Genomic DNA, 27,279 nt, shown 5'->3' on the forward strand with positions numbered 1-27,279 from the left:
CATTTTATCAGTTGTTCTCAGCTCCCTGCCTGAGCTCAGTAGAGATGGGCAGATAATCCTGAAAAGTTTACCTTAGTATGTATGCGGCCTACCTGGAGGAGACATGGTCAGGCAGCTGAATGGTGATTCTCTTCCAGCTCGAGCTGTTGACAGCATTGTAGATGGTGGCCTCATGGAACTGGAAGGGGGAACAGCCAATGCTGTTCGAAGAGGATGGAAGGCATTGGCTCTGGACCAGCTGCCAGGAATCGGACCTGCAGAAACCAAAGAGGTTGCATTAGACAACTCAGGAAAAATACATGACCTAACGTGGACATCATGCTTCGGGTTTGGGTTAAAGTAAGATATTTCAATGTAAATGTCCTATTTCCTATACATATTTATAATTACAGACATCAAAAAGAGAACTTGAAAATAACTGCACACGAGATCTATTCTAGTTCTTTACAAGCAGATGAATATATTCACAGACAACAGAATAAAATAATAGCATTCAAGGGGCTGCATTCTAATGGCTTCCTCCCCCTGATATTGTTACCAGAGACATACCTGGAGTTGACTGACAAAATTCTCGGTCTTACCTAACTTAACTCACTATAGCTCCTTTTTAAAAGAGGTGGTGGGAGGCAGGCCTATCAACACCCTTCGATGGTAACTGTTCTGTGTCAGTCTTTTATTTGATCTGGCTACTGTGCTTCGGAGATGTGACTGGCCAAAGCATATTCAGATCTTTCATTGACTAAAATTTTCATTAAGGTTGGTTGAAAATGACATTTGTACTTTCAGGACAAATGTAGTGTTTTACTTATTTTAAAATATAAAGTTGGCTTTTTTTTGGCTGCAGCCTGGTATGAAAATAGACTTTTCTTGGTTTGCAGAAAAAAATGTGAAAATAAGATGTGTAAATTTTATATGCATGGAATTTGTACATGTGAGATACACATGAGCTGACACTTTTAATACAAAATATTGTTCCTCTGTAAGCAGTTGCCCTAAAAGTAGACAACCATTTGAACTGTGTATTCAGCTTTGGAGGAGATGTAACAATTATTTCACAAACCTTGCATCCTTAGTGTACTCCAACATTACGGAATGAGGGTCACCACAGGAAGTGGCTTCACAGCCCACTACAATCTAAAACAAACATAAACAATCAATGTGAATCAGGCAGAATTAAATAATATCTACATTAAGTAGAAATCACATCAGTCTTTATTATGATTAGTAGCCAAAAAACATTCATTGAAGCTTTTACAGAGCAGCCTGCCAGAACACCAAGAATACATTCTTTTGACTTCAGCTAAAGACATGCAATTTTGTGTGGAGATGAGAATTAAGGTTAAATAAGTACTATTCCTATTTAATTAATTAGTATACTACATTAATCATAAATTTAGAGACTATAAATTGGCCAAAAGGAAAGTTATATTAGAAGAATTCATGGAAAGAAACTCAAAGTATTACTGGTTCAAAACATTGTCATTGATATCCTAATCCTTGATGCTACTATTTTTATTTATAATTAAAAATAGCAATTTTTAACAACCTAATATTCATTTTCAGGGGTTTTCCATCTACACATGAATAAAAGCATTGCATATTACTTACACTTAAGTATTTGAATAATCAATAATGCATACATGCTATAAAAATTTGGCGATTCAAATTTAAGTCCTAATCATCTACTTAATCAACAAGTCCTATTTCAGGGTTAATATTGGAGAAGGTTAGTGATAAAAATTTCAGGCCACAGATTCATGAATAAAACAACTCTGGCTTCAGAGAGAGAGAGGACAAAACATATTCTAATAGTGGAAATGGAAATCATAAAAGATATAAATAAAATGCTGTGCTGCTTCATATGAAGGGGAGATTCTATTTAAGAAATAATAATTATGTGATGTGATAGAGGTGCTAACTATTGCTACAATGACAATCATATTACAGTATATAAATGTATCAAATCACCATGTTATACAACATGAATTTACATAATGTTATATGTCAAATATGTTTTAATAAAAAAAGCATCAAGTAGGGTGCATGTGACCTGCCCCGGAAGCATGGAGAGAGTGTGAGAGGTAGAGATAGGAGAAAAACAGTTAAGAAGGACCGACTTGTAGTCTAAGGTGTTTGGCCTTAATTTGGTGGGTAATGGGAATTCATTAAAGGTTTATGAGCAGTGAAATGATGCTCTCACAGCTGTGCTTTGTAAAGATCAATCTGAATGTGGAGAGAAGGTGGGAAGTCTAGTTAATGGACTAGTGATTTATTAGGGCCAGAATGGAGGTAGTAACAGTGCAAACAGAGCAGATGGGATGGGTGCTAGGAACATTGAAAATTCAAATGAAAGGATACAGTGAATGATTAGATGTGAAAATTTTAAAGAGTACTTTAAAATTTAAAGTTGGTGAATAGGTGAAAGGTAGTGCCATTAATAGAAACAGGGAAATCAGAAAGAGGAGTTGATATGGGGAAGGAAGATATGAAATTCATTGTTAGCCATGTTGAGTTGAGATGCCAGCAAAACAAAGGTGTGAAAATGTACACAAGCTGTTAAAATACTAAATTAATTGTGGTGCCCGAGTCAAGGTTGGCCATGAGGATTTGAGAGCTGGTCATATCTTTAAGATCTGAAGCCAGGGATGAATGATATTTCCAATGGCAGAATGTCTATGGTGGGAGAAGGAAGCTGAGAAGTACTGGGAAATGCTGACATTTAGAAGTGAAGGAAGAGGAGGAGCTAAAAAAGAGATAGAAGTAGATATCAAGAAGATAAGAGCAGAATTGGCAGAGAACCCAGAAGCCAAAGGGAATGGCATGGGTTGGAGAGGGCAAGGACAACGGTGCCAAATGGTACGGAGAGAAAAGGAAAGATGAGGAATGAATGAAAGCTGTCGGATGTAGAGTTTAGGAAGTCTATAGTGACTTTTAAAAATGCGGCTTTAGTGATACTTTATTAAATTTCCAGGGACAATTTTTTTTTTAACAAATTGATTTGGTTAGAGAAGAAAATGTTAGACTCTCTAGTTCTAGGTTGATAGAGGCAGTAAAAGAAGAGGTCCCAGTCAACTTAATCAAATATGATGACTTTGATATGAGGTAGGTAGAGGGAAACCCTTACTATTAAAGGATTAAAATGACTGGATGTGACCTATGACCTTGAACAACCTTCATGCCCCTATGTTAAAGGTAATCCTGAGGGAATGGTAGCATTTGGGGACCTTGCCTCACCCTCCGATCTCTGAAGGAGAGTTTAACATAGAGTTGAAGAAAAAGAGTGAATATTTCTTTTTCCAGTAGATCTGAAGAGTTTTTCCATCTTAAAAAACTGAAACGCTTTACCCATTAAACAACTCCACATTTCTTCTACCAACTATCAGCACAATTTTATTTCTGCTAATAGGGACTCTTACTATTAACCATTATTGTAGCACATCTCTTTAAATAAGAGCATTAGAACAATTGATGTTTGTCTTTAAAATGATCTAGTAATAAAGTGCATTTTTGTAATGCGCTTTCCTTTAGTGTGTTTTGTAATAATAAAGGCATCAATTGATACTGCTTTATCTTTCTGTGGCTATCTGACTGTTAATTATCTCCTATGCCTTCCTTCACATCCTTCTATATTAATAAATATGCACTTAAAAAGATTTGAGAGTCCTTTTAAAATCTTTTTTAAAAAAATATATTTCTTTTTGATTCAGAGAGGAAGGGAGACGGAGAGAGAGATAGAAACATCAATGATGAGAGAGAATCATTCATAGGCTGCCTCCTGCACACCCCCTACTGGGGATCGATCCCGCAACCCAGGCACGTGCCCTTGGCTGGAATCAAACCTGGGACCCATCGGTCCGCAGGCTGACGCTCCATCCACTGAGCCAAGCCGGCCAGGGCCTTTTAATATCTTTGAGGATTTGGAAGTTGCAACTGGGGTAAGGTATAGGTGTTTGGAAGTAAGAGACAAAAGGAAAATGTAAAGACATAATAAAAAAGGATAAATAAAGAAGCAAAGTGACTTGATATGTGAAATAGGTATATAATAAAAAAATGGGGAGAGAAGAAAAGGGAGGGAAGAAAGGGTGGAGGGAGGGAGACACACACACACACACACACACACACACACACACACACAGACAACTATTTCTAAGGTTTGGGAAAGTGAATTCAAGATTACATACCTGAGATGTAAAAATACAGTTACATTTCTTGCTGTGTCCTAATATACTTATAGATTTTATATATGCTCCAATAATCCTACCTGATAAAAACTCTGTGAAAGATTACTTCTTTTACTCATAAGATAAAGCCTCTTTTAATGAATGAAATCAATCATTTCCTTATACTTGCCCAAATAAGCATTCTCTCCACATCCCCTCCCGCAAACGTAACGCCATCCTCTGTGTGGAAGGGCCACCTCCCTTACCTTAAACTGCATCATGTACCCTGGCTGTATAATGAGCTCTCTGGAGGAGAGCACATTGTGGGTCTTGTCTTTCTTTTTATTTGGCCAGTAGAGGTGGAAGGAGGGATTGCCACAGAATCCTGCTGTCCTTACTGCATTAGGGTAAAAACTCCAGTTTTCTTCATGGGAAGTGCCTTCTGTTAAGGAAAATTGGGAAGAATATAGCATGTGATTCTCTTGAGCTGACTGGCTTATTGTTGAATTACTTGAATATCTATACTCTGGCTTTCTGTTTACTCTTTAAGATTTATTCTTATTTTATTTAATTGCTATAAAGTATATATATATCCAAGCTGAGAAATCAAATTGAGAAAAGATTATTAACTACTAGTACTATAACGATTACCCAACTTTTAAAATGCAATTGCTATTTTGTTCGTCAGTTTATTTTGTTCATTAGGTTCCACACATACATAATCGATGGACACAGAAAATAGTGTGGTGAAGGCCTAGGGAAGGGACAGGAGTGGGGAGGAGGGGGTCAATGGGAAAAAACAACAACAAAAAACAAAGGGGACATCTGTAATACTTTCAACAATAAAGATAAATTTTAAAAAATGTAATCGCTAGTCTGGGTAATTTTCACCATTGCAAAATGATTCTTGGTATACTTTAAAAAAATTCTTTATTGTTAAAAGTATTACATAAGTCTCCTTTTCCCCCACTGACCTCTTCCCAGCTGCCCCACCCCCCAGCACATGCCCTCACCCTCCTACTGTTTGTGTCCATTGGTTATGCTCATAGGTATGCATACAAGTCCTTTGTTGATCTCTTACACTCTCACTATCCCCCCCCCTCCCCGCCTTCCCTCCTAGGTTGAATGGTCTGTTCAATGATTCTATGACTCTGGTTCTATTTTTGTTCATCAGTTTATGTTGATCATTATATTCCACAAATGAGTGAGATCATGTGATATTTATCTTTCTCTGACTGGCTTATTTTGCTTAGCATAATGTTGTCCAATTCCATCTATGTAGCTGCAAATGGTAAGAATTCCTTCTTTTTTTATAGCAGTGTAGTATTCCATTGTGTAGATGTACCACAGTTTTCTAATCCACTCATCTGCTGATGGGCACTTAGGCTGTTTCCAAATCTTAGCTATTGTAAATTGTGCTGCTATGAACAGAGGGGTGCACATATCCTTTCAGATAGGTGTCTCTGATTTCTTGGGATATATTCCTAGAAGTGGTATTACTGGGTCAAATGGCAGTTCCATTTTTAATTTTTTTGAGGAAACTCCATACTGTTCTCTACAGTGGCTGTACCAGTCTGCATTCCCAGCAGCAGGGCAGGAGGGTTCCTTTTTCTCCACATCCTCGCCAGCACTTGTCCTTTGTTGATTTGTTGATGATAGCCATGCTGACATGTATGAGTTGGTACCTCATTGTTGTTTTGATTTGCATCTCTGGGATAATTAGTGACTTTGAGCATGTTTTCATATGTCCTCTTTCAAAAAGTGTCTATTTAGGTCCTTTGCCCACTTTTTGAGATTCTTGGTATACATTTAACACAATGTAATATATATCTCTGCAGTAAAGAAATTCCTAAAGAAACTAAAATTATTTTGGGGTATTGAAATTTCAAATTATATTTGGAGCTAGATATTTCGTCTTTAACAGGATTTATTAAATTCTCAATTGACATTTAACAAGCCACCAGCCCTGAAGATTTATATACTATGGGGCAAAACAATAGGTAACATTTGTTGAGCACCAAATATATGCTAGGCACTATTCTAAATTTTCATGTAGTAATTCATCCCAAAACACAGACAAACAGCTCACAGGAAAGACTGTTCAATGTCTTGTTTCTTACCATCATCAAAAGTGTCGACCAGTTGACTGGGATTGATCTCTGCTCCACCAATCAAAATGTTGTCTAGTGCCCACTGAGCACGCTCCACCCCGGAGACCACAAGTCTGTTGCTGATCACAAAAGGCTGCCACCAGCGAAGCCGCGTTGTGTTGGTGAGGGCATCTTCAGGAAGAAGTATGTAGTCGTGTCTAACAGAAATGTATTTCTGATAATCCATCTCATGGAGCAAAGTCCAAGTAATTCCTATAACAACAAATAAATCAACATAGTAACATATCTGGGAAGACCCCCCACAAACCACTGGTGTACTGCAGTTATTGCAAGCTTCTGGAAAAAAAAAAAAACCAACAAAAAAAACAACTTCAACCAGACAATGAGAATTTATTTCATTGACTTTAATGGAAATGCTTAGCACTTATAAATATTGTTGCAACATGAGGCTGATGCTATGAAGGGAAGGGTATTTAGAAATACCTGGCCAAAGATAAAAACTCTAAACATTGTATATTTTCTGCCTTTAAAATTCTGTGCCAGATTCTTATATGTATTATTCCTCATGAATAATGAGAAACATCCATGTTTTGCATGCTTCTAGATAAGAACTTTTTATTTAAAAAAAATAGCCATTATAATTCTATGTAATTTGTGGTTTATTGGACTGATATGAATGTTCCCTCTTAACAACTGATATGACTGTAGATGGGATGTCTAAATTATTTAAGAAAACACCTTCTGAATACATACAGTACTTTAGGGCCATCTATTTATATGCTAGGTATTAAGAATATCTACCTGCTAAAGCTGATTCTCAAGACCTCATGGCATTACTTCTGGTTTTAGCCACTTCCAAATAATAAAACAGAATTTGGCTAAAATAGTTTATGACACACTTACAAATTCAGACTATATTCTTTCACAATTAGTGATGTTTTTAGAATCTTGTAGATTCTCTTAGAATTTATTACACATATGTTCACATGAAAGCTTCTTAAAACACTTTAAAATGTTTTTAAAATTGTCTTTTACTTGGAAAACTATATAAAAATTATTTTTAACTGTATAATTTATAATCTAGCTTCAGTTAAGCACCGAGATTTTTTTTTCTTTACTCATAAACTTTGGAGCTTATTTATTTAATATTTTATTTATTTTCCTTAATTGAAAAAAAATTTAAATTACAGTTGACATTCAATATTAGATTAGTTTCAGGTTGTTAGACATTTATATAACTTATGAAGTGATCTCCCGATAAGTCTATCCCCCGGACCCCATACAACTTTTTAATGTGATTTCTCTCTTGTTCCTTTATTTGGTAGGATTTTGCTAACACAGAAGTCACATGTATGGAATGTGTAACACAACTAAAATCGGTAACTTCCTCTTTGTAAGTTTCACTATTCTCTTTGCAAAGATTTTTCTGAGGGGCACTGGATGGAATTTGAGAATCTGCTCCACGGTATGGCTTTCACCCCTGAAACGTGCCTCCATCCGTAGAGTAGTCCAACAGCACGCCTTCCTTCCGGCAGACGGGCCGATGGCAGGAGGTCATGTTGTTCTCACTGCCGATGCGCCCCCAGTATTGCAGGAATCTGAATGCAAGCACACATTATCCATCAGAATAGTAAATTAGAACAAATACTCTACTCAAGTCCTGGATAACAACTTCTCCCACATGTGTTCCTTGCTTTGGGGCCAATGTGCTAAGTTGTGATGAAAATAAACTCAAAATGACTCACTTTGCCCCTCTGAGATCCAAATCTTGAGTAATAGCTTGTCTCACAGTGGATCCCCCAAAATAGAGTGCGGTGTCCTCGGCAAGAATCCCACACTCGGTACACGTACTCCCACCTTCTAAGGACATCCATAAATCAGGCTTGATCTCTTCACTGTCAAAGCGTTCCTTCAGAAAAGTCTGGAAAAAAATAAGTAGCATGTGGTTAAAAATAATTTCAGATAATAACTATGGAATAGTTAATTCAGAATCAGATCATGGACTTTAAAAATTAGATCTGATGCTCGGCTGGTGTAGGCTCAGGGGTTGAGTGTCGACCTATGAACCAGGAGGTCACGGTTCGATTCTTGGTCAGGGAATGTGCCTCTTATTCAGGCTCAATCCCCAGTGGGGTCATGGGGAAAACAGCCAATTGGTGATTCTCTCTCATCATTGATGATTCTATCTCTCTCTCCCTCTCCCTTCCTCTCTGAAATCATTAAAAAAACCCCAAAAAACATTAGAGCTAGTGTTAAATGGTTTTCTAAGGATATTAAAAAAAAGGGATAGCCTCACATGTTCTTTTCAATCATATAGTGAAGATCATTTAAACTTAAATAATGTTTAATAATTAGAATTTAAAGTCTAGAGAGAATCTTAAAACAATTATAAGGTTGAGTAGAGTAATACTTCTATTTGTAAAATGTTATTTAAGCATATACTCCCAAATTATGTTTATTTACGTTGTTTATAAAAGTAGTATTATAATTTATTATGATATTATGAAACATGCAGAGTAGATAATTATATATTAGGGTTCATTATGGCTACATTTGTGTAAAATTATTTCATCTCCTCACATCATAGCAAGATCTTGATTATTCATTTTCCCCATAGTATATTCATTTTGTCCATAATACAGTTTGCATTGGATTGAGGCACCCAATGTTTTCTAATGGTAGAAATATATCATGGAAATAATTTGTTAGAATTATTATTGCAGCAATTATACAGAAAAACTATATACTTTTCCCCCCACCTTTTTAAGAGAGTTATCTAGTTGCTATCTTATTGTGTCGTTGAAGTGATTTAAATAGATCCTCTTCAGATTTATAACATGATCATCTCGATTGTTAAAGATGTGTAGTCATATGTGAACCTTACCTCGCTGATGTTAGCAAATCAATGCAATTTTAAAAATGGAGGTTTACATGTAAGGACACTAGTCTGAAGTCATGTATTGTTAACCATGGAAACCCTCATTAGAAAGATTTGAATAAGAATGCATAATATAGATTTGCACAATTTCTAATCCATCTGAAGAATGCTAATGAAATTTGAATGTCACGAAAGAAACTAGATTTTTTTTTTAGTTTATTCATTTCTTGTGACGATGTTTCTTATGGTATAATACAGTATTTATGTACTTTACTCCATACAGTCTGATGTATTTGTGAATTGGGTAAATTGTACTAGACCTTGACCTAAGAAACCTATGACATTTTTTTGGTTTCTATCCAAAGGATTTATTTCCTGAGGGCCCCCAAAGAACATTGTATAAATTATTAGTCTCACATGTAAGTGTGTTCTTTTTTTAAAAATATATTTTATTGATTTTTTACACAGAGGAAGGGAGAGGGATAGAGAGTTAGAAACATCGATCAGCTGCCTTCTGCATACTCCCTACTAGGGATGTGCCCGCAACCAAGGTACATGCCCTTGACCGGAATTGAACCTGGGACCCTTGAGTCCACAGGCTGATGCTCTATCCACTGAGCCAAACCGGTTAGGGCCATAAGTGGGTTCTTAAATCAGGGCCTATAATTCGAGTCCATGCTCCATCAGGGACATTGACATTACCTTCAGAGTGTGAGTCAAGTAGCAGTTGGGCCCAGAGAATCCTGGATCACAGATGCACTGTTCCTTTAAGCAATCTCCATGGCCCCTGCAGTTGTCCAAGCATCCAGGGCCCAGGTAGAAATTATCGATTGCCCACTGCATATCTGAGTACTTTTGATAGAACCTAAACCTTACTGGACTGTTAGCAACACAAAAGCAGAGGAGTGAGAAACAAACGTTAACTTTATTCAGGGTCATTTTCCTGCGTGTGCATTCAGTGTGCAAGAGAAAAAACATTTAAGACACTCTGAGAGTATGAAATGGATTAATAAAAACTGTTTTCTGACTGTCATTATATTTTCCTTTCTAGTCATGGAACTTTAAAGCTAGTTTCATTTACATTTTATAACAGATGAATAAACTTGTAAAACACAATGAAAACACAGCGAAATCTCTATTTCAAGCAATAGGAGCATTTTAAAACACAAAATTGTTTAAAACATTGCATATGAACTTGAGTCCAGTGATTGCATCACAATTTAGATTCATTAACTGCATTTCTGAAATTGTGCAGAAGGTGAGCAAATCCTTGGACAGAGCCTTGTCAGCATGCACACAGTCCTCAGGTGATTGGAAACAGAAACGTCTGAATTCCCCAAAGATAATCAATATTCTCAGAGTAACTATGCTAATTAGAAAACAAATTTGAAAGGGTTATATTAAAGGACATTTTCCTGAGATTTTAATTTCATCATTGTTCTTCTCTGCCTTCTGGGAAAAATACAAACCTCATAATTAACCTTATATTAAAATACTCCACACCATGTTGGTGTCAAGAGTCCAAAGTGCAGGAGGCAACTTTTTGGGGTGATATAGACATTCTACCTTGGTTCATGTGGTGGTTACATGGGTTACACAATGGTAAGAGCTCACTGCACTAAACAATTAAGCTATGTGCATTTTACTGAATGTAAGTTGTACTTCATTATAAAAAAGAAAAGAAAGAACAGGAGGGGGAACATGAGGAAGGATGTGTGGTGGCTTCCCAGCTTGCATTTTACCCCAGATGAGTCAGATGAGATAATCTTCGTAATATAATTGCCTTAACTATTGGCTGAGTCAGGAAAGGGCATTCTTGAGTTTATTTGTACCGATGGGATGCAAGGAGATGCTTGCTCTGGCTCTCTTTGAAAGAAAAGCAACTCTCTTTCTCTCCCACTGAACACAGGTAAGAATGCATTCTGCTCCAGTTTTCTGAAAGTCCTCTATGCTCAGGGGAACCAGCCTGAAGGCTGAGTGTGGCCAATGAGTGGACAGTGGAACAAAGTGTAAGAGTTAAGAGTAAGAGTAAGAAATAACAATGTCCTTGAACACTGTTACTGTGAATCAACTAATCCTAGCATCCATTTATCTTTGGATTATTTTCATTATAGACATAATACATTTCTTTTTTTAACTGAGCCCATGTGAATTGGCTCTTCTGTTACCAGCAGCTGAAAGTATCCTGATCTGGCTTCCTATTATGTTAACTGACCAAGCCCTTTAGATTTGTTACTGAAAACTGTGAATGCTTATGTAGTAAATGATATCTGTAAACAATGGAAAAGCTATGTGTAAGCACCTTATGCAAAAGGCTCTATGTATTCTGGTCATATATCATAACTGTTTTATGAGAAAGTTTTTCATTTAGCCACGCGCTATGATTCATATGATGGAGGTTCACCTATCATTTTCTTTAATGTATCTTTTTTCCTAATTTTACAGTTGAAGAGAAATCTTTTGGAATTGCCTTAAATTAACTTATCCACAGACTTTTCAGAGGACAGTTTAATCATCTTGGCTCACGACTGATCCAGACTAATTACTTTTCACTGCGGGTACAGAATATAATGCTTTGATAAGAGAAAAATGAAACCTACAAACCATACTTGTACAAATAGTATGAAGAGTTAGGATTTGTACAAACAGCATAATGAGTTAGGATTCTGCTCCTGGCTTTGTCTATCATGGACTGACAAGGCCGTAATGAGGAAAGCGTTTGATGTGTGGCGGACCACAGTCTACAGGTCTGTAAGGTAACACAGACCTTCTTAACTGGCTTCCAGGCCATCACTATTGCTCCGTCCCCATTTGCAGACACTGAGGTATGGAACATGAAAGGGCCTGCCAAGGTCCATCTTGACAAGTCTGAGAATTACAATTTGAGGTCTCCTTGACGTAGCCATTCATGAGGTCACCAATTTAGAGAGCCTTTAGAGTTAGGGAGGAAGACAGCATCTTACTCACAATCACACAGACTCTCAGGCTCAACTAGGGTCCCTAATCTACTCCTGGATGGTTGGAATTAGGCTTTATTTTAATTTTCTACTTACTTTCTCACTAAGCTTTCAGGGAGGGGGTAGGTGATCCTTTTCCATCCTTTTGTTGGAAAGAATACAGATGGCTGCGAAACACTTCCAGAGCATTTGGGGTCCGCAGGTAAGCACTGAGGGACCAGATAATTCCAGCTCACTCCAAAGTCAGTAGAATACTGCACATGAATTTGATTTTGAGCAACTTTTTCAGATACTTTACATCCAACAGAGATCTAATACACAGAAAAGCAAGCTTGTTAATATATTAAACCCATATTACATGTTTCTATGCTAAGGACTTGGCACAAAGAAGTTGCTGATCATTTGATAGACACTGCACCACATCTATCCTGTATTTTCAGGTTCAGTCCTTGTTCTGCTGATGCGTGGGAAAGCTGACATGGTTGCTCCAGGTGACAAGTTATAGAAAGTGCCAAATATATTGGACAGGGAGTTTGGAAAGAAGCTGAAACCTGTGCTTTTGCCATGGTTGGCTAATTGCCTGGCGAGGCCTGGGCCCTCTTACAAATTGTTGTTTGTTGTGCTAATGGTCTGGCGCTTCTCTTTGGCAGAATGCTGACCTAGAAGGATTGTTAACAGCTTTACCAAGTTTACTATTTTGTCTTACAATTTATGACTCTCAATAAATCACTTTCAACTACAAGTAAGACATAATGAAGTGATAACAGAAGGTACTTTGATGGAGGTAGCCATAATGTGGCATTTGTTGCTAATAATGTGGCATTTGTTGCAGCTAAGGTAGACAGAATAAATTCGTTGACATAAAATCTTGGGCCAAAATTGATGTTATTAATGCAATTCATGCCTTTGTTTCCGATAGTTTTCTTTCTTTAGAAACATTAACATGCTCTTGCAAAAAAAAGTAGATATAACCATACTAACTTTAATCTTTTTTTAAAGGAAAAGATTGCTAGTTGGAATCAGTATCCTACATATTTATCAATATTTGCTCTATTAGTATTTAACCCTGAGCAGAAGCACATTTACTCTTACGAAAGGTTCATCCTGAAATAGTTCAGAAGTAAAGTACACTAGGTCATTAAGTTATATATAGTTGCATTGTATACCTTAATATTACATTTTATATTTCAAAGTATATATTAAGTCAATGAAATAAATAATCTTTGTCTCAACAGTTGCTTTTTCATTTTTATATTGCTAGTACATGGCTACTTGTGTAATCAAGACCATAACATTTTCACCTTGAATTGCATGATCCAGTTGTCAGTGGGAGTCAAGTCGTGAGTCACTGCGTACACTTCTCTCCCATCATGACTGCCACAAATCATGACACCATCAGGGGAGTCACAGAATCTTTCTACTGTACAATCATCATGGAATAGCCAATGCTCACTCACTTAAAAAAAAAGATGAAAATTTTATGACAAAAATACTTGAGGCAAATTTTCATTGTGCTACTCCTACTGGAATAAAGTGAAAAGCAAGACCTTGGACACTCCCTGAAACATGAATCACAAATGCATCTCACATGTAGCAAAACTAAACATTTGTCTCTTGATATTAAAACAAGTGACCAGGAAATGTTGGCTTCCTACCCAAAGTTAGAAAACAGAAACAGAAATGAAAATTTTCTAAGAAAATAAGATATCCTATTAACAAAATTATAGAATGTTATTTAATAAAAACATACTTGATGGCTTGAATGGAAGAAAATATTTAGTTATAATGTAAAGTAGGAAGATTGAGGGAAAAAAGTGTGATACCCTTTCTCTGTTTCTATCCCTTTTGGGAATCTGTAAAAGGCTTCATAGTCTACTCTTTTGAAAAGGACCCAAATCCAAATTGCATTTCCACTGGATTTTTATTCAGCATTATGAAAAATGTACCTGCAGTTTTATCCTCCATAAACATGTCAAAAGCAATTCTCCCGACAGGGCCAGCATCTGCTGGGGAGCGTTCGTGCTGGGGCACTGGGGCACTGCTGAAGGTGTCCAGCATGACTGTCCTCTGGTCAGCAGAGCCTGAGATGAGGACATTATCAATGGCCCAGTCGTTCTGATCCAGGCCATCGTGTCTCGGCTGCCACCAGCGGAAGCGAGTAGCAATCTCTTTAGCATCAGGAGGGAGAAGGATATTCACGAATCTGTAAGAAAATGATGGTGGGGGTGGGGGGAGTCTTGTCAAAGGTCTCACATGAGTAAAAGTAATTTACAACCGTGTCCCATAGTGAGTGAGGACATTGACTAAAATAATTTTTAAAAACCACTATGAACTGACTTGATCTCATGAAGTCTCTCCAGTCACTAAATTAGGGAAACAGAATGCGAACAATTCAAGTATCCCAGAACTACCAACTTACTGGACTGCCCCTGGGCTGCCTTAGAAGGACTCCACAATTTTCTGCTTGCCTGGGATCTGCAGACCTAGAGTATATGCACTTGGGTAGAAGACATAAGTCAGTTGACTTATTTTTTTTAAAAATATATTTTGTTGATTTTTTACAGAGAGGAAGGGAGAGGGATAGAGAGCCAGAAACATCGATGAGAGAGAAACATCGATCAGCTGCCTTCTGCACACCCCCCCTGGGGATGTGCCTGCAACCAAGGTACATGCCCCCGACCGGAATCGAACCTGGGACCCTTGAGTCTGCAGGCCGATGCTCTATCCACTGAGCCAAACCGGTTCTGGCAGTTCACTTTTTTTTAATGTCACCTTGGAGCTAATTTCATCTGTTTCCTTCTCCTGGTTCCTTGATTTCATTCTATTCCCAACGAATACCAGCAATTTGCTCAAAATATGCACACTAGATTGTGGCAGGACGCTTGGACTCTCAGCCTGACAGTACCAGGCTATAAGTAATTACTTTACCAGTTGCCTGTGGTTTGACATTGACTTTGTCTTTACGTGTTGTACTAAGAACTGCTGAGTGAGAACCACGGGCTAATGAGCCCAGCACGCCACCCCTGACTCAGCCCCAAGGACAGACATGGAAGAACATGGCTCCACCCTCCAACATGAACCTTCACCAGCGAGAAGTCAGTTCTGAAATACCCCTTAGCCACAATTATGCATTTAAACCCCAGGGATATGTGAAACCCTTTAAATTTTATATTCACAACTCATAAATTTCCTGAGGTTTATTCTCTGCATAAAATCTCACTTTTAATCCATGCTAACTTACCTCCCTTCACTCTTAATATTAGTGTTCTAGGACAGGGCCAGGGCTATTCAGGGTTTTTAAATAAGGAGTTTAAAACTAGACTCTAGGATTCTTAAGGATATTTAAATTTTTTTGTGTTTATTTTCTAGCCCCCAATTCTCTAAAATGGAATGAACCTATATAAATAAGTATTTTTTCTGTTTTCATTTTCCCAAAATGCTGTTGAACTTAATTATCACAGTCTCATGTATATATGGTTTTTTTTGTACTGGATCTATTCATTATTGGTACTGTACTTTATCTTATTCTGGGATTTGAAAACTAGTTGGTCTTAAAATCCCAAACCAGCTGTTTATCCATCTCAAAAACCTCACCTTCATGTCGGTTGGTTTCAGAGGCATCCTCTACTGATGGGTAATGTCAAGGTCCCCATAAGTCCCCGTGATTGATTACTGGCAGGGCTCACCAAGAATCTTTGCTAATCATACTTGTTATTAGAGATAAAAGAAAATACAAACCCAGGTTTGCTGTACTGGTCATAGAAAATTTCCATTAGCAGGTTCCAAGTGATGCCTCCATTGACAGAATATTCTAAGAGGACCCCTTGGTTTCGGTTGTCTGGTGGAATCAGGCATCCATACATGAAGTAAAATTGGATAAACTCGGCATTGGTGAGGTTTAGATCCACGGTGACTAACAGTCGACTGCAACCCTAAGGAAAAGCAGAATGGAGCAGACAGCGATAAGGAATTGTGATGGCATGTTATTGGTTTTCTCTGGCTTCCATCCCTTTTGTCTTTCTTTTATAATACAAGTCACATAGTATTATAATACCCATTTTATTCATCTCTCCTAGTTCCTAGCCTGGCTTCTAGCACACAATAGGTACTCAGAAAATATTTGCTAAAACTTTGGAGTTTCTGTATTAGAACTTACAAAGGGCAGTGTATCTAAGAAGATTCTCTTCTATTTTCTTATAAGCGTGATGAGAGTTGGAATTAAAGTAACTGTTCTATGTTTTTTTTATTAAACATATCCCAGTCTTTCATAGGCATTTATTATAATTGAGATAATAGTTGTAGTGCTTTTTATTTAAACTTTTATAGCTGATTTGAATGTCACCAATATTAATTCATTAATGTAGATAGGTAGAGATTTCTTGGTTGAACATATGAGGAAAACGAGGCCCCTTAGAGTTCCACCTAAGCTAGGAAGAGTATTGTGAACACACACTGCATTCCTAGTCAGTGTGGTTGGTTAAAAAATCCTATATGCTGTATGTCCTCTTGTTACTCTTGGGCCTAAACACTGAATACAGATAATGTACTTCATTGGCACAAATGCAAACTCAAAGGTAGGGCATGATAGGGAAATAAAGAACTGACAGTAAATTTATAATTTTTTTTTAAAAAAGAGAGTAGAATAGGGGAAGGAAAGGAAAGGAGAGAGAGAGAGAAAGAGAGAGAGAGAGAGAGAGAGAGAGAGAGAGAAATATCGATGTGAGAGGGACATATCAATCGATTGCCTCCCTCACAGGCTCTGCACGGGCACAGGGATCAAACCTACAACCCAGGTATGTGTCCATGCTTGGGAATCGAATCTGTGACTCTTTGGTGCATGAGCGGATACTCTAACCAGTCAGGGCTGAATTTTAATAAAAAAATTCAATTGCCTGTGAGGGGTATTTAATTATGGTATTGGAGAAATACTATATTAAAAAAATACTAGGGGCCTGGTGCACGAAATTCGTGCACTGGGTGTGTGTGTGTGGGGGAGTGTCCCTCAGCCCAGCCTGCCCCCTCTCACATACTGGGAGCCCTCAGGCGTTGACCCCCATCACCCTCCAATCGCAGGATCGGCCCATTGCCCAGGCCTGATGCCTCTGGCTGAGGCGTCCGGCCCGGGCAGCGGGGACCCACAGCTGCAGCGGCCCCACGATCGTGGGCTTCGCTTTAGGCCCAGGCAAGGGACCCCTAACTCCTGGGACTGCCAGCTTTGACCGTGCCCAGCTCCCATTGCTGGCTCCACCCCTACTTCCTGCTATCACTGGCCAGGGCGGCAAAGGCCCCAATTCTCCGATCATGGCTGGGCAGCTCTTAGCTCCCCCCTGGGTTTCCGATCACTGTCAGTGGCAGGGGGCTTCTTCCTGCTTTCCCTTTCGCCTCCCTGCATTGTGCCTACATATGCAAATTAACCGCCATCTTGTTGGCAGTTAACTGCCAATCTTAGTTGGCAGTTAACTGCTAATCTTAGTTGGCAGTTAATTTGCATATAGCCCTGATTAGCCAACGAAAAGGGTAGCTCGTACGCCAATTACCATTTTTCTCTTTTATTAGTGTTGATTTTTATTGAGAGGAATACAGAGATAGGAACATCTCAATCAGTTGCCTCTTGCACCCTCCCTTCAGCTGGGGATTGAGCCCAGCTGGGCGAGAAATACTATTTTTAAACAAGCCATCTTTGGCAGCAACGTAGGGTGAGTATAAATTTCTGAAAGAAATTTTCCAATATTGCTGCTGTCATTCAGAAAATAATTTGCTATAAATACAAGTATCTAGTAATTACTGACAATTATTCTTTCTTGGATAATTTACATAAAGGATTAATAGTTATTAACAAATTCAGGAAACATTGAAGCTCATTTTCTAGATTTTGGCTCCTTAATTCCAAAATCTGTTGCAAACGCAAGAGTTTTCAGTTAGAGCATCATCAAGATGGAAGACCCTCACACATTGTGTCAGCACTCTCTCCCAGGATAGAAATTCTAAACATATGTACTTAAATATGCCTCGTGCTGGCACCGCCCTGCATAATTAAATTGTCTCAGCTGATTTGTGATAGGAAAATGTTGGAAATAATTAGTGTATGCCTGTATGTATAAAGTTGCAAGTTCAGATCTGGGCTGTGCATTTTGAATGCATAACTCTGCATCTTGATCTGCCAATTAAACCTTAAAGGAGATGCCACCATGTGGGGGAATCTCAGAGGATGCAGAAATGATTACCCAGTAGCCAACCACTCACCCCGCTGAAATGAAGAGCCATTCCTGAAGCCACAGCTCCACACACGGTGCTTAATTTCCCTCCATTCACAGTAAGCCAGTTCTGGTTGGATGGAGCTCGATTGAAGTTGTCTTTGAGTTGAGTTGGAAGGGAGGTCTCAGGCTCATCACAGTACAGGCCACCCCACTGCTCGTCACAGCTGGGTGCAGAGAAAGAGACCGGAAAAGTCAACATCAAACATAGCCCTGCACAAGTATCTGCTCAAATTAGTGGAGCCGAACCTTTTTCCCATCCATGATGATGAAAGGTTACTCATCTTCACAGAGCTTGCCAGAACTCACCTCCTCTCCATAAGAGTGCTTTAAGTTAAAAATAAGCTGTGGATTAAATGCCTCTAGGCTTTCTTAAAGTAATGGCATGGATTTATAGGTGGAGAGAAAGAAGCAACTTCAAAAAATTTACTAAAGCCCTGTCTCTCTGTGACACAGTTCTGGATGGCTGATAAACAGCTGCAGATGCCAACCCAAACTGGTAGGCCCTAACAATTTACAGAACTGGTCTTTTTAACAGAGCCTTTGGGCCAATTGGGAATCCAAGAAGCCATGTTCTAACAGCAGAAGGTACTTTGAACAATATCTGACCTTTTTAACCAAAGGACGGACTTCTCTGTTCCATGTGGGAGGAAATATGAATTCAGAACTGGGAGGCTCAGGAGTCTCAGAGATGATTCTGGATATGGGCCAGATCATTAAACAAAAGAAAGATTTCCCAGGTGTGTGGAGATTAGTGGAGAAGGCACTATGAATTCTCTCTTAGCATCTTCAATTTATCAAACAGTATAGTCTTTGAAAATAAAGCACAGAGGCCTGTAGTACACAACACACACACACACACCCCTACCTGGTTTAGATCCTTCCAAAGATGCCAAGGATCTCTAAGAACAAAATAACAGGCCTCTCCATCAAATATATACCTGGTAAATTGATCAGGTATTTATGTACTTTCTTTAGCAAACAGCATGGGAAGACCAATTAAACCACAGTAATGTATATCCTTACATATATTCAGACCTAAGTGAGGAAAATACTTAATGATGTATTACTTTCGGTCAGAACATATGAAACCCTGCTCTTCTTCTTTAAATGTCTATTTCAAGGTGCTGGTGTATCACAGAAACACAGAAGGAAATAAAATCAGTCAATTATAATTCAGTTTTCTCCTGACAAGATAGCTATTGTTCAGTTCCTTGTCTCCAAGCAAGAATGAAGATTCAGTTGCCATAAACTCTGTAGTTAGCTCAGCATCAGATTTTAGGACAAAGTATAACCTATGGTAGCTTGGGAATGACTAATAAACGAGTTTCAGAAAAATCTCCTGGCTGGAATGTGAGTCAGGAACTTTCTACACAAGGAAGAGAACACATCTACTTACACACAGTTTCCTTGGATGCACCTCCCATGGCCGCTGCACATGTCTATGCAGCCATCCCCGATATAGACATTATCTATCGCCCATGTCTGCTGCTTGTCAAAAGGAGCTGGTTGATGCCAACGGAAACGAGTGGCTTGGGACCTTTGAAGAAAGAGAGAATTATAACGAAGGGTGTGGTGAAAAAGACGTGTTCTGGTGTGTTTGAACAGGTGCACGGAGGAGGGTAACACAAATGCATGGATATCCCCACTTGTGTTCTGAAAAGAGCATTCGTCATTGCAGTGTTCTATGCAAAAGTGATTAACAAAACCAAACCAAACTGAACTGCAAACGCTTGAGAATATATTTTGGGCCAATGATCTTTATAAGCCTTGTAAAAACAGAAACTAAAACTAATCCTAAAACCAACAGTTTCAAGGGAATGGTGAGCCCTGAATTTTGTGTGGGGGCTACTGTGGAGTGATTCGGGGCTGCAGATAACTTATATTTGCAAATTAGAAAAAGATGCCAGTCCTTGAGCAGCCACAACCCCTCTGCATTTGACTTAGGAAGCAGGCTATGAGTTGGACTTTAACTCCTACTTGCTCCCGAAGGCCAGATACTTGGGCATCCTGGTCCACCTCACACAGCATCTGTGAGGCATTTTCACATGCAAGCCTTAAGACTGTAGGAGTGCAAATCAGAGGGATCAGTGAAATCCTAGGTAACTGAACAGATAAAAGAGAGAGGGTTATAAATAAGACTAGAATTATTTTATATTGATTTAAATGCAATATAAATAAAACCAAATTAGACATTCTCCCATTTCAGAAGTAGAAATATATTTACAGAGTTGTACAGTTTTGGGGAGTGTCTTGTTCAGAAACACAAACTTATGTTTTCAGAGACACTAGGTGGCAGTAAAATCCAAAAAAATGCCTGAGGCTCAAGTGAATTTGAAATAGAGGAAATGATTAGCCAGAGCAAGTTTTGTTTTATGGACTCAGATATGTTTGTCATTAACAGATTGAATCACTTGACTGGGATATATCTGCGTCAGGCAGGGCAAAAGATGTTCTAGCAGGAAACATTTCTGTTAAGTTTAGGAAATAGAAAAGAAACAGATCAGAACCAAAATCTTCACACTGAAAATAAATAGTTCAGTTTGATATTTGTTTACTGAGCATCTATGCACAGACAGATTTCTCCACAATCCTCTTGCTCATCAGCCCCCCATATGTCATTCCCAGCAGGGAAGTGTATACCTAATTCTCTCTTATTACACATCCTTTTGCATTTAGCTTCAACCCCAAACTCGTCCTTGGCCCATGAGGCTCCACATGAGCTAGTCCCTTATCCTGGCTACTCACTCTGGAGCATGGCCCCTTCTCTCAGTTCTTGAAGATCACTGATCTCCCACCTCTGCCTGTATATTTTCCCTCTCTTTGCCAGATTAATCCCTGTGTGGCCTTTGGGTCTCAGGAAATGCCAGGTACTCATAGAGAAGTTTTTCTTTGTGATTCTTTTAAAAATTAACATTTCTTCTACAGCAAACTGTTCTTTTCCTTTTATAGTATTGACCAAAACTGTAGTCCTATGATTATTTCCATATGTATTTCTTAAATGTCTGTCTCCTCCTCAGAAGAGGAAGTTATAAGGGAGCAGGGTTAATTCCTTTTGTTCAACATTATACACTCGAGGTACAGTGACCTAGCACTTAGTAGATGCTCTGTAGGTGCAGCGAGTTGGTATCCAGGGGCTGCCATTCTCACAGGAAATTATGTAATGAAGGCCCCTGAAGTTGTGCAACTCAGTGACTCTGCCGATCACTTAATTTTTAGTGACTAAGTTTATAAATAGCCATGCCTATTAATGCTCAGCAACATCTTATAAACAACAGTGGAATATAGTATTTCCAGAGCACATCATCGCTTGGATTCCGATAGCAAGTCAAAACCTATATTAGTATATTTCTTCTGTCTTTCTTTAGAACATAAGCTTCTGAAGGGCAGGGAATATCTCTGTATTCCTTCGGGAAATATTGCTTTATATCTTCAGTGCTTATAGGTAGTAGGCAAGTAATGGAATTTCCTTGTTTCCCTAATGTTTTACTAGTATATATGCTTCATCAAATCTCTCTCACCTTGCATCAAAAGTGCCTTTTTATGTGTAATTTCCTATTAGATAATTCTCTTTACTTATTATTTTATTGTTGGTGACATCTATAGATTGGGCTTCAAAAGCAGTTACTGAAAGGGTATTAAGTTAACAGTAATAAAGATGGCCAAGCAAATGAATTAAGAGAGGTCTTATAGACGGGTAGGCAGGGGCTGGGGGTTAGTATGGAGGGGCAGTGATTTGATGTTGAAGAGAAAGGAGAACTTCCTTGCCATTGGGAGGTGGCATGGGCTGCCTAGCAGTGGTGGCTTTCTAATCACTGGTTGTGTTTAATCAGGCTGGGCAGCCACTTAACAGAGAGCTTGTACAGAAGATTTAAGTGCCAGGTCTGCCCTAGCTGGTTTGGTTCAGTGGATAGAGCATTGGCCTGCGGACTAAAGGGTCCCAGGTTCCATTCTGGTCAAGGGCACATGCCTGGGTTGTGGGCTCAATTCCCGAGTAAGGGGCGTGCACAAGGCAGCCAATCAATGATTTTCTCTCATAGATGTTTTTCTCTTCCTCTCCCTTTCTCTCTGAAATCAATAAAAAAAACAACAACATATTTTTAAAAAAGAGCCAGATGCATTGTGGGGTTTGATAGCTTTTATGGGGACCTCTAACCATGACATTTTCAAATAAGGGCTCTGGTCTATACTCTGGTACCAGTAAATTGTATGTCTACGGGGAGTAACTTAACATACATAATGAGAGTGTTAAAGTATATGATTTTTAAGGTCCTGTCTCAAATGTGATGATTTTATATCCTTGGGAATAACTACACCTAGTAATTATGTATCCACAAATCAGGAGTACATACGCTGGCCAATGTCATTGTATAAGAAAAGGGAACACATTCATTAAGAGGATGAATTAGAATAGAAATTAAAAATGAAAGTCTGGGAGTGAACTTTCCACTGAAGACTGAGTCTCCCTCCCTGGCTGAGCCAAAACACCAAAGTTACCTCCCTGGAGCAGAGAGAAGCAGACCAGCTCAGGCCAGAGCAGACGGGCACAGAGCAGAGCAGACCATCAAGGCGCAGAGCAGAGCTGTCCAGCCAGAGCGGGGCCTGGCCCCAGGGCTGCCTCACAGCCGTGCTATCACAATTGAGCTGTTCTACAGCCCTGCAGCCATGAAAAAACCCACATGTCTGGAAGTTGAAATGCCAGGACATTTTGTTCCCAGTCCTGTCACAGCTCCACTGTGTCAAGGGGCCAAACCACTGATGTTTATGGGCTGACACTTACCCACCCATACAACTAGGAAATGCTACTTCCCACCTCCCAAGGGTGTTGTGATAATTAATTAGTTCGTGTTTTCCACGACCTACGAGTATCTGAAGTCCCTTGGCAGGTGTCATCATTTATCCTGAAGCTTTTTTTCTAATGACAGCCACCACCAGCTGCTGCTTCTTGGCATTGGGAGGAAAATAGCCCAGAACAGATTTCTCCTTTTTATTTTATATCCTTGAAATGTCTTGCCTTGCTCCTTTTCTGAATTTACATCATTTCCTCTCCATCTATAGCACCTAGAAAGTGCTCCTAAGTACCATTTAATAATTAAATATCCATTGGTAAGTAGTTAAAATGTCCCTGTCAGTAGCATGGTTTCCATCACTGCCCTCCCTGGGAACCTTTCAGCAAACCTTTCCTACACCTTCAATAGGTTTCCACACACATTGCAGAGTCGGAATCTGCTCTTTTCTTCCAGACGGCTCTATCTATGAAGTCCTTGTCGTCATCACCATCAGGAGAAAAAGCCCTTGATAGGCCCATACATATTTTTTTCTAATCTTTTCACTATTCCCTGATGTTTCCTTTACTCTCAAAGAGTTACATAAATTACTTAGAACTAGAAACCATAGCTCAATACTCTACCAACAAAGAAGTTGAGGGCGAGTGCCCAAGTTACACCGATCCACTCACAAAACTGAGACAAGGCAATGATCTCTTGGTTTATTATTACTTTGTATTCTCATTCAGTAAATCCCTCAAAACCCTATCTCAATCCCTACAGAATAATCCCACATCTACCATAACCCCAACATATGAATGACTGTTTAGCTACTGGAGGCAATGTGTATTGCTGCTGTATGTACGCACATGTCTATTCATCGTGACTTCTGCAAGTCAATGTCAGGGCTGAAGCCTCTGACCCTCTGGTTTGAGTTATGGGCTATGCAATGTCTGTGCCATTTCAAAACCTTATCCAAGATTCTGTCATTATATCTGGCATAAAATTTCCTCAATTAGCCTATATTTGTGATAGACAAAAGTTGGGAATATTCCAAAGAAGACATATAAATGACCAATTAATGCATGAAAAGATGCTCAACATCATTAGTCATTAGAGAAATTGAGATCAAAACCACAATACGATACAACTTCATACCCACTAGGGTGACTATGATAAAAACACACAGCAATAGCAAGTGTTGACAAGGATATAGAGACATCTGAACCCAAATACACTGCTAGTGGGAATGTAAAATGGTGTAGCTGTTGTCACTTTCTCAAAACATTGAACATAGTTACCTTATGATCCAGCAATTCCACTCACAGGTGTGTAACTGGGAAAAGCATAGGTCAGATAAACTGAACACAGGGTCACAGCCGTGACCCACAGACAAGAACTAGAGACAAAATAGGCTCGCCCTAACCAGTTTGGCTCAGTGGATAGAGTGTCGGCCTGCGGACTGAAGGGTTCCAGGTTCGATTCTGGTCAAGGGCATGTACTTTGGTTGCGGGCACATCCTCAGTGGGGAGTGTGCAGGAGGCAGCTGATCGATGTTTCTAACTTTCTATCCCTCTCCCTTCCTCTCCGTAAAAAAATCAATAAAATATATTTAAAAAAAATAGGCTCTGGCATTTTTAGGTAACACTGATCTCACCATGAATGAACGTAATTTAATTTTCCTTCCTCCTAAATGTCTCATTAAATACACTGAGGTCTGAAAACTGGCATGAGAGGAGAAAGTGTTTGGACTACAGGTTATGACCCCAAACATGTGATAAAGGTAAAGTACTCTCATAAGGTGACCTAGATTCTTCATGATAACTTTCTGGAACTAGGGCAGGAAGCACATTAGGGTTAGCAATAGAAGAATGTAAGGGAGTCACCCCGCATGGCCTTTCTTCCTTGAAAGAGAGCAAATGGGGGACTTTGGTATAATCCTGGTTCAGACACTGTCTGTGTGTCTGTGGGGAAAACCAAATAACCTTCCTGTGTCTGAGTCCTCATCTTAAAAGACAGGCAGGGGGATTCCGGTTAAAGGAGACTTAAGAGGTATATCAACCAATTATATTGATTTGTATCCTAGTTTGAAAAAACTATAACAGGTCTTACGAGACAAACAGGGACATCTGAATATTGAATACTGAGTAAGTATTGAATAAAAAATTATTAAATTGTACTGTAATAATGGTATAACAATATGTTCTTTAAAAAGTCCTTCTTAGAGATATACTAAAACATTTATAGTTGAAGTGATATTATAGCTGGTATTTGCTTCAAGATGGGGGTGGGAGTGAGTGGTGCTATGGATGAAACAAGGTTGGTCCTCAATTGATAATTGTTGAAGCTGGGGGTGATTATGTGGAAGTATAGTTTACTATTCTCTTCAATTTTGTATGTTTGGATGTAAAATAGATAAACATGAGCCCAAAATAATCTGTGGTCCCTTCATGGTAATATTTTGATTGGACGATTATAATATAAGAGAAGGGATATCCTTTTTTGATAAAATAAGGTTGTATTATTTTTGCTGATAATTATAATCAGTAATGATAATAAAAACTACAGTTTTGAGTAAGCCTATTGAGGCATCAACTCCACTGGTCCATCCTTCAAATGAAAGGAACTTCCTATAACTGACAAAATACATTCTCAATGCAGAATTACTTATATTTAATTGTTAAAACAATCTTAACAATTCTGAAGAATCCACACATAGCAATATGTACAAAGTACAGCCAAATTTCAAACTTCTCTAATAAAACTTTGGCAACAAGGTCGACAACTGATAGCTTAGAGGGAATGCAGAATTTCTGGAAATAGTTTTAGCCTCTGTTGCCATATAAATATAAATAGATTTAATTTGTTTTAACATAATGACAAAATACGATTAATATATTCAGTATGTGAAAATCAATGGTACAATGGTTCATGGTAGACAACATTATTTTATGTTCTGTAGTCCTGAATGACCAGCAGACATCTGATCAAGTTATAGCAGCAAAGCTTAAAGTATCAAAATAATGCATTTGAAGATGGATAGGGAAGAGAAGTCTAAAGCTTCCTTGACTTCACAGAAAAATTTTAACAAGGTGTTCAGTAATATGAATGCTTGCCAAAAGTCTTTCAAAAGATACTAAGTTGAACATAACAATGGAGGGAAATAAAGACTACCAGGGTAAGTTTAAAGAATCTCCCTTTTAAAAAATAAACTTGTAACTCCCTTGAATACTTCTCCACGGTGAACTCAGTAAATATTGTGCTTAAGTTATTTGGTTTTCTTTGAATAAGACCTTTTCTTCATTTATAGTTATAATAGGTGGGAATATCATTGAAAATACCCTCCCTCCCTAAATTTATTTACCTGGAAAAAGCTATAGCCGCTTCCATCCCCATCTTATCACCCCAGTTACTCCACAATCTTCTAGCCCCGTTATGTGCTTATCACCTTTCCCTTCAACTTCCTGCAAACATTAAGCAGCTTCCATGCTGTGGTTAAAACCACCTGGCTTCCAAAGTGTTGTAGTTAATCTTTAAAGACTCTGGTATCAGCTAGGTCATTAGGGACAGTATAAGGGAGTGGATCATCTTCAAACTGTGACTTAAAATAGTCAAGTCACACCTGAGCCTTCCAGTGGCAGCTTCCCCCTCTACCTTTCTGGGTGGATTTGAGTTACCTGCCCTTCCACTGACTCACCCTGGTTCTCAGGTGACATTTCAAGAACCCAAGCCACTCGAGCCACCTGTTATTTTTAGTCTTGGGTTAGTAAAGAAGAGGAGGCAGATTCAGGTTAGGGGCTATGAAATTGATTTTGGCATCTTCCTATCTTATTTTCAGTTTCTCTCAAGAACTCCTAGCATTCTCCCTTCCTATGTCTCCTAGGACTGTAACTCTCATGCAAGCAATAAAGATGTAGTACTAAGACAGCGATCAAGCCCATGGGCTCGGGGCCAGACAGGCTGTATTTATTTCCGGTGTCTTCCTAAAACTGTTCTTTTGAAGGTCACTGACTAAATTTAGTAAATTTATTGTGAAACTTTTTTCTTCAGGATTTTCTTCCTTCTTGACACTCCCTTCTCACTGGCTTTTCAATATCATGTTATTCTGATTCTTCTTCTACCTCCATGACTGCATCCTCCTGCTTCCTTTAAT

At 38.7% G+C, this 27,279-nt stretch overlaps 1 protein-coding gene across 2 annotated transcripts in view; it reads right to left on the bottom strand.

Moving 5' to 3' along the window:
• Positions 1–27,279, bottom strand: part of RELN (reelin) — a 440,175-nt gene that overhangs the window by 17,484 nt on the left and 395,412 nt on the right. For both annotated transcript variants that reach the window (XM_059712765.1, XM_059712766.1), the window contains exons 47-59: positions 19,760–19,900; positions 18,350–18,527; positions 15,845–16,038; positions 14,053–14,309; positions 13,408–13,562; positions 12,203–12,417; positions 9,852–10,029; positions 8,017–8,192; positions 7,763–7,869; positions 6,281–6,523; positions 4,427–4,602; positions 1,061–1,134; positions 93–254 (exon numbers count right to left, since the gene is read on the bottom strand). In XM_059712765.1, coding sequence (XP_059568748.1) covers positions 93–254; positions 1,061–1,134; positions 4,427–4,602; positions 6,281–6,523; positions 7,763–7,869; positions 8,017–8,192; positions 9,852–10,029; positions 12,203–12,417; positions 13,408–13,562; positions 14,053–14,309; positions 15,845–16,038; positions 18,350–18,527; positions 19,760–19,900 — 2,256 coding nt within the window. The remainder of the gene's footprint in view (positions 1–92; positions 255–1,060; positions 1,135–4,426; positions 4,603–6,280; positions 6,524–7,762; positions 7,870–8,016; positions 8,193–9,851; positions 10,030–12,202; positions 12,418–13,407; positions 13,563–14,052; positions 14,310–15,844; positions 16,039–18,349; positions 18,528–19,759; positions 19,901–27,279) is intronic.

This window comes from Myotis daubentonii, chromosome 10 (genome assembly GCF_963259705.1).
Source record: "Myotis daubentonii chromosome 10, mMyoDau2.1, whole genome shotgun sequence".
Taxonomy (NCBI): Eukaryota; Metazoa; Chordata; class Mammalia; order Chiroptera; family Vespertilionidae; genus Myotis; species Myotis daubentonii.